The 8,668-nt window shown below is 42.0% G+C and overlaps 1 protein-coding gene across 1 annotated transcript in view; it reads left to right on the top strand.

Moving 5' to 3' along the window:
- TTC27 (tetratricopeptide repeat domain 27) overlaps window positions 1–8,303 on the top strand; it is a 100,736-nt gene extending 92,433 nt beyond the window's left edge. Inside the window, exons 17-20 of the mRNA XM_079792155.1 lie at window positions 1,890–2,087; window positions 4,566–4,677; window positions 6,719–6,819; window positions 8,105–8,303. Of these exons, the coding sequence (XP_079648281.1) occupies window positions 1,890–2,087; window positions 4,566–4,677; window positions 6,719–6,819; window positions 8,105–8,227 (534 nt within the window). The 3' untranslated portion in view covers window positions 8,228–8,303. The remainder of the gene's footprint in view (window positions 1–1,889; window positions 2,088–4,565; window positions 4,678–6,718; window positions 6,820–8,104) is intronic.
- Window positions 8,304–8,668: the final 365 nt, after the last annotated feature.

Consider the following 8,668-nt stretch of genomic DNA (forward strand, 5'->3'; position numbering starts at 1 on the left):
ACTGTGAGATCCCAGAAAAAATAAATTATTTTACTAATTTAGTGTGCTTCTTTTATACATGTTAATTATTATTTTAATAGGCCATCACTTTCAAACCATGTTCATTCTCGAAATGTTTACAGAATGAGTATTTAACCTTTTGCACTCGGATGTCGAGTGTGACTCGACACAGTTAGCATTAGAATAAAGGAATCGAGAAAAAAGCAAGCGAGTGCAAAGCGTTAAAATGAGTGGTGCATATTCATACACTTTCTTCTGTATTGTTACTTTGAGATTTAACCACACACCTGAGATTGTAATGTGAATTTATAGGCAGAGAAAATGTACCTTGTCCAAACAAGAAAGAAAAAGCACAATTGAATGTTGTCCTTTGGAGTTTTATCACTGTGTATAATTAGGACCATAAGTCTGAGCTCACCTTCCTAAGTGTTCACGGTCCAGAGGAGCCTAATATCCTCAGCCACATCTCATGCCTGGATCAGAACGCGTGAGCAAGCTGACACACTGGTTGCATGTCTGTTAGCCACACTTTCTGAAAGGTGTGTTCATTCAGCCTTTCTTTCAGACACAAGTATTTAATGAGGCTGTGCTGTATGCCAGGCTCTGTGTTAGACCCTGGTGATATAAGCTGATGAAACATGGTCCTCTTCCTGAAGTACAAAGTAAGAATAAATATGTGGGCACCCTCTCTTGGGACCTTGCTACTCACAGTGTGGTCTGCAGACCATGAGCATCAGCATCACCTCTGGGCTTGTTAGAAATGCGGGATCTCAGCCCCAGATGGATCGATATCTCCATCCAGGATGGGTATCTACCAAGCTCCTGGTGTTGACAGTGCTATTGGCCCATGGGCAAGGTCAAGCTGATTCTTTAGTGGATTCCCCCTTACAGCAGTTGATGATTGAGGAGGCACTTTCTATGCTTCTAAGAAGCTGCCTTGAGACACATTGTCTAATGTAGACATGACAGATATGTAACCTGCTCTGGGCTCAGCCCATCTGTCCTCACCCAAAGCATCTGGGATAGAATATGTAAACAAATGAAAGCAAGATAGCCAAGAAGTGGACAAGTGGTGAGCGGACCTGGGGTAGTTAGAAGGACAAGAGATACTTTCTGGGTACCCTGCATGCCTAATGCAGTTGCATTAGCAGTTTATCGTTCAGCACTTGGGAAGAGTCAGGACCTGGTTGAGGAAGAGAGATGGGATCTGTGTTTCACTCTTGGATAGAGGGAGTGTGAAATGTTGACAGGACATGCTGGAAGGTATGAGGCCCACCATCATGGAGCTCTGGAGAGAAGTTGGGCTGGCGCTGTGCCGACACTGTCAGAGTAGACTTGGTAAAATATGTGAAGCTACAGGTGTGGGTCAGGTCATTCAGAGAGAACTCGGGATGAGGAGAAAAGAGCACTGAGCACAGTGCCCTGGGAAAGGAGAGCCCTCTAGGAGGCCTGAAAAGGGACACCAGAGAGGTAATCAGCATGTAGTTCTGCAGAGTGACTCAGGATGGCTTGACTTCTACTTTATTTTTTAAAATTGTAAGGATGAGCCCAGCCGGTGTGGCTTGGTTGATTGAGCATTGTCCCATGCACCAGGAGGTCGCAGGTTCGATTCCCGGTCAGGGCAGATGCCCTGATTGTGGGCTTCATCCCCAGGAGGGGGCGTGCACAAGGCAGCTGATCGATGTTTCTCTCTCATCAGTGTTTCTCTCTCTCCCTCTCCCTTCTCTCTGAAATCAATAAAAACATATTTAAAAAAGGAAAGTGTAAGGATGATCTAGCAGGTCTCATGAGGTTTGTCATTGTTGTTGATGATGGTGATGGTTTCCTTTGTTTTTTATTATTGTTTGGTTGTTTCTAGCTTACCAGTTTCTTCTGTGCATTTTTTTAAGGTCCTTAACATCCTAGTGAGGGCAGTGATTAATGGGATGACTGATCGCAGTGGAGATGTCGCAACCGGCCTCAAAGGAAAGCTGCAGGAGTTACTTGGCAGAGTGACTTCGAGAGTGACAAATGACGGGGAAATCTGGAGGCTGTACGCCCAAGTATATGGGGATGGGCAGAGCGAGAAGCCTGAAGACAATGAAAAGGTGAGTCCTCCTTCACTCCTGGCTCTTGTTTGGACATGTGTCTAGTGGATCTGCTTTTTTCATGGTGGAGAAAACGTTTAATGATTTTTAAGATAAGATTAATACACTCAAGTTTTCAATTTGATTCCGTCTTTAACATAAGCACCTTGAATTGTGGGCAGGTTAAGACTTGTAAGCATTCATCTTTCCTCTGTCCATGAATTTTTCTTATATAAATGTTCTCTGTTTTCTGCCAAAGGGTCTCTCTAAGCAGCTTCCCTACTTACAGAGCTGTGGCAAACAGCTAGCTCATCATGTCCTCGGTACCCTTTCTGCAGGCTCATTGCTAAGGACTAAGGTAGATTGGGTACAAGGACAAAAGGGTGTTTAAATCTGCGATGGGGACTGTGAAAGGGAAAAAGGAGAAGGAGCTAGATAAGAATATTGGAGAAGAGCTTGGTGGAGGTTGCCCTGTGGTCTCACAGGCCCCACTTACACTCCAGTTGTGCCTTTGGCCTCCTATCTTAGACCTTGCAGGGGCCTCCAGAGTTTCCAAGTTTGGAACAATTGTGTTCTTCTCAAACATCCACAACAAATCAAGTGTGGTCTGCGTGAGTTTGGAATTAGCTACAGCACAGCTCATCTGTGGGATTCTTAGCCACTCTCTCCTCCCTCAGTCTACCCAGCCGGCTTCTCCCAGTGCCTTGTCACCTGGAGAACACATACTCACACTTTTGCACCCACTCCTGCTTTCTGTCCTTTCCGGTCTCCTTGAATTCCCTGCTCCCTTGTCTATATGGAATTAAGTGTACTCTGAATTCTCTCATCTGTGACTTCTCCCTCAAGAATGTGGGAGAAATGTGAAAGAAATGTCTTAAACTCTTGTGAGTTTTTGTCTTGTTTTGTTTTTTTACTTGTCACTATTTTTATTGTTTGCTGCATGACTGACCTGTGAACTCAGAGTACCAGGATTTTGGTAGAAGTGTCAATTGAGGACTATCTAGATCAGAGAGAACCCAAATTGGATATTTATCTCAAAAATTTAAAAAGACAACAAATTGTTTAAGTTAAAATAATGAAATATGTCAATGAATAAGAAATGTAATTTTTCTAGAGTTTTTCTTTCAGTAAAAAAATATATATCATGCACATTTGCACATGTACAAATATTGGATGTACAAATATTAATAACCAAATACTAATCTATACTAATAAAAGGGTAATATGCAAATTGGTCATGATGCCCTCACAGTAACAACCGAACAGCAGGCTGGGTGGGGCGACAAGGCTGGCAGGGGGGTTAGCAAGGGACGACCAAACGACTGACCAGCAGGCTGCGTAGGGCCACCAGGCTGGCAGGGGGGTTAGCGAGGGACAACCAGACAACTGACCAGCAGGCTGTGTGGAGCCACCAGGCCAGCTGGGGGGTTAGCGAGGGACAACCAAACGACTGACCAGCAGGCTGTGTGGGGTGACCAGGCCGGTAGGGGTGGGGCAGTGAGGGGCAACCAGGCCCCGGCAGGAGGGGCAGTTGGGGGTGACTAGGCTGGCAGGGGGGGCAGTGAGGGGCAACCAGACTGGCAGAGGGGACACTAAGGGGCAGCCAGGCCGGCGGGGTGGGGGCAGTTAGGGGCAACCAGGCCAGCAGGGGGGGCAGTTGGGGCTGACCGGTCCTGCAGGGGGGCAGTTAGGGGCAATCAGGCTGGCACGGGGGGGCAGTTAGGGGTGATCAGGCAGGCAGGCAGGTGAGCAGTTAGGAGCCAGCAGTCCTGAATTGTGAGAGGGATGTCCGACTGCCGGTTTCGGCCCGATCCCTGGGATCGGGCCGAAACCGGCAGTCGGACGTCCCTCAAGGGGTCCCGAATTGGAAAGGGTGAAGGCTGGGCTGAGGAGACCCCCTCCCCCCGTGCATGAATTTCATGCACTGGGCCTCTAGTTATTAAATATTAATACTGAGCTTATGCTGATTTTAAATTCCAATTATAACTTTCAAGTTAATGGGTCAAATTATGTGAATTCCTACATCCTCTCTGTCTCCCCTCTTTTAGGTTTTTTTAAAATTTTCTTTATTGATTAAGGTATTACATATGTGTCCTTATCTCCCCATGGTCCCCCTACCCCCCACTTCTTGTGAGTTTTCACACTTCTCAATAATTCCGTAGTTTCACCAAGTTCACACCTCCTTCTCTTAGCTAGTCTCTTAAGTTAATGGCTACAAATACTAAGGAAGTGTGTATACTCTTTGTAGATTTCCAAATTGGGCATTTGTAAATTTCTGTTTGAAGGGAAGTGTCTTGGTCCAGTGTCGTGTGATGTCTTTTCATGCTGATTGCTGTTGGATGAGCATCCGTGCCCCTTCTTTGAGGAGAGTGAGGGAGACTGTGCTGTGTCCCACAGATGCTGCTTTTAAAGTTGCAGTTAGTTCCCTGCAACTTCCAGGGAACAGTTTGAAATTTGAATTCTGTTGGTTGTTCTGAATTATTGTTCTTTTTTCCTCAGGCGTTCAGTTATCTCTCTAAGGCCTACAAGTGTGACACACAGTTCAGTGGCTGGGAGAAAGATACTGCATCATTTAAGAAACTGGTTCGGAGAGCCTTGGATCTTGCACATGGTATTGATGTAACGTTTGCCATCCATGGCATATTAGAATGTATTTTTACTGAGAAAGTAGTAGTCAAGAGTCAAGTGTCATTACAAATAATTTCAAATTGTATTGAAATTGTTGTATTTAATTCAGCAAACAATTATAGACCAACTACTATGTAAGAGGCACTTGCGAGCAACAAGAAGACATAGGATAGAGGCTTAAGTACCATTTGAATAAGTGACTGGTATTAGAAACTTTAAAGATGTGAAAAACCTTTACAACGGTAGTTATCCTTCAGGTCACAGTCTGTGTGCATTGATATATAGTATTAAGGATATCTGTTAACCTTTCCTGACTCATACATAGTCTTCCTTTATAGATGAAAATATTTATTCATAAAATATATAGATTTCTGGAACTCATAGCCTTATACAAAGAGCTGTTGCATATTTAAAAGAAATAAAAAATATGACCAAATAGCCTTGAGAAATGTAATGGGTGATATTTGAGGGGAGAAGTAATCTTATATGTAAAGTTGTATACCTGTGTGGTAAATATATTCTAGATAAAGGCTGTTTTTAATTATTTGCATTAATAATTTAGTGATGCATTTTTATATTTATACTAGTGGCCCAGTGCACGGATTCATGCACATTGGAAGGAAATTAATTAGAAAAAATATTTTAATATTGCTATTCACCCTTTCTCTATAATAGAAGTGTCAGAGATGAAAGAAAATTAGTAAAATGTATATGAAAATAATATATATATTGATTAGATTAATTAATGATAACATGATATAACAACAAAGACATGATATGAAAACAACAAAAACATGATATAAAAACATTGATAAAAACAATGACTGATAACTGATTAAACTTATTCTAGTATCTCCCTGTATACCACATTAAGAGTAAAAACACTTTCAGAGTGCTTGACTAATTTCCCTTGTGATGAAGTATTCACAACTTTAACTTTAACATCACACACTCTTTGAACTCGAGAGAAAGCAACATTTAACTGACCATGTCCAAAAACGGGCTCAGGTAGGAATATTCCTACTCTGTCTAGAGTTTGTCCTTGTTATTTATTAATAGTCATTGCAAATGCTGGCATCAGGGGAAACTGTCTTCGAATTAATTTAAATGGGAGGCCAGTGTCAGATGCTAATAGTTGATCTTCAGACATAATTCTGTTGATGCCGCCGCTTTCTTTCAGCTTCTGAATGTCAACAAAAACAACCAAATTCACAATCGACAATGACAGATCTTAACACACGCGTGCGATTGGCACCAATGAGAGCTTTATATGCACTAATCAATGTTTAATTTTAAATTGCCAGTGCATGTCATTTGTACCGGCCGGTCGGGCGGACGGACGTATGGTCGGTCACTTAGCCTTTTATAGATATAGATTTGATTATGGGTCTTCGATGCCCTGGGATTACAGTTCAAACCACAATGTTAAGAATTGAGTCACAAGTACTGTGAACTCATCCTAAAGTCCTCCTCTAAATTCTCCTGCAACTGATAATTACAGCAAATGGGGAGCTGTGGTCCCGTCCCGAGTGCAGGCACGTCGGTTGTTGATATCTGTTCTCCCGGAGGTGGTGTAAACCCTGAGTGTGAAATCGCAGTAGGGACTAAGCTGTGAATATCTCTCCTGTCACTTCCTTGGGCTTAGTATCATCAGCAGTGAGTCCCTTGGGGAAGCCACACAGAGAGTGTCGTATCTCTGATTTCTGTGTGTGTGTGTGTGTGTGTGTGTGTGTGTGTGTGTGTGTGTGTCAGAGGGTCTCTTCCCAATGATCTGCAATTCACCAAAATTTACCTGTTTTCCTCAAAATTCTCTTTTTACCAATAAGTTATCCTTCTCAAAGAAAGACAAAGGGGAGAATTATGCACATAATTATTATCCTTTTGCCAAATTAAGAACTTTCCATGGAGAAATATTTCTCAAATCTGTTACTTTGAACTCTTAATTCAGTAATTGTGAGGGTTTTTTAACCTGTGAATGATCAGCAGCAGTTTTTAATGGATGTTTCCCTGTGTTGTTCTTCCAGTGGCTGTGAAATGCAGTGAAAGCAAATCCAGTCCCCAAGAGGCCGTGCAGGTGCTTTCTTCAGCTCGGCTCAACCTACAGGGCCTGTCATCTAAAGCAAAGGTGAGGTGGGCGTGGGTTAGCTAGGGCTGTCCTATGGAGAAGGCTGTAGTGTCACCGTGCTCTTAAATCTTCCTCTACATCAGGGCTAATTTTAGGCCCACATTACAGTGTTTATATTAGTTCCCAGGTAGTTAGTTACTTGTACTGATGAGGATTTTATTGGCCCAATGGCTAGACCACCCTAAATGTGACTTAGTTAGGGCTCTTAGAAATTAATACTTACAGTCCAGCCCTTAATGCTTTCTGTAAATTAAATTCCCTTAATGCTTTCTCTACATTAAATTAAAATAATGCTCTTCTATTTATTATCACTTTTCCCAAAGTGCGGCATATATGCCACTGGTAGCACTTGAGTAACCTTAGGATTTTAATATATATTTATTTCAGTGCATAGTAGAAAAAGTATAACTGGCCTACACATCAGACTTAGAATTTCATGAAGGTTATTTAGCCTATTTCTCATTTACAGTAATGCTGAAATGTTTCCTTTGAAAAAAGACTTATTATGTGAAAATTGATTTAGAGAAAAAATAGTAAGTAGGTTGAATGTGGATTTGACAAAAATTGTTAAGGTAGACAGGTGACTCAGGTTTGGCAACGAAAGCGCACACCTTCAGTTACACGTGCAACCTGTGGGCAGTGCCGGGGGTGAGGTGCCTGCCAATCACGAGCTCCTGGCCAGCGGCACTAGAAGTACAGCTGCAGAGCCTGTGGTCATGCTGACGTACATAGGCTGCAGTGTGCTGCCCAAGGCAGCTCCTTTTACGGGCGGGGGGGGGGGGGGGGGGGGGGCGCGTGCATTCATTCTTATTTTATTTTTGCTGGGTCTTTTGTTTTTACCAAATCTTGATCATCTTTGTGACCTCTCAGTCCTAAACTGTAATTAATTTTCAAGTAATTAGCATAAAGGATCTGATTTATATGAATGTGAATATAAAATATATTTTTTGTTTGTATACACAGTGAATAGGTTTGTTTTGTTTGGATGAATACTATCCCTTCATCCAAAAACCATCCTGTGGCACTGAACTTACCATATTCACGCAGGCATTATGAGGGGCAGCACTCATTTGAATTTACAGGTTCAGGCCCGTTGTGCTTCTTCCATTCACCCCTTAACTGTTGCAGCTCGTACTTTTCCAGGGTGGTGAGCAGCACAAACGTTGCTGCTATAACGTTGCCGTATTATTATGCAAGGAGTTTTAGTTCTGTACTCTGTCTCTATATATTATTTTAAAGAGATTTTCGTTGTTTTGATAGTTCTGCTTTGTTCTTTATGCTGCAGCAACTTTTTACAGATGTGGCCAGTGGAGAAATTTCCGGGAATTTAGCTGACGAAATAGCAGCTATGGACACCCTAGTACTAGACCTCCAAGACCTAAGCAACCAGTTTCGAAATCGGTACTGACTCTCCTGGGAGACGTTCTCTTACACCTGTGGATCTGAGACTGATTTTTACATAAATTTCTCTTTTGTGGCTAACATTCTTGTTTTTGTGATTTTTCCAATGTTTGAATTTCCTGAAGTACATTAAGTGAAAAGTTCCCTATTTCCTTAGTTTAGTTGAATTCAGTATTTTTTATTATTCTTGAGGCATTTCAGCAAAAAGCAAAACAAAATTTATAGTTTTCTTTTTTAGCATAGGGTTTACTCTCTCTCAGCCTAAAATGAATTAGATCATTCTTTGGAAAAACTTGGTCTAAACAGGAAAAAAAATCACACACTACAAGTTTGTGGAATCATTAGATTGTCTGCTTTATTATCCAAAAGTGATAAAAGAGATTTGGTGATGGAAACCTTTACACTTCTTGAGATTTTGTATGTGTGTCAGAAAGATTCAGGCTTGGCT

The sequence above is a fragment of the Cnephaeus nilssonii genome (assembly GCF_951640355.1).
Source record: "Cnephaeus nilssonii genome assembly, chromosome: 15".
NCBI classification, from domain to species: domain Eukaryota; kingdom Metazoa; phylum Chordata; class Mammalia; order Chiroptera; family Vespertilionidae; genus Cnephaeus; species Cnephaeus nilssonii.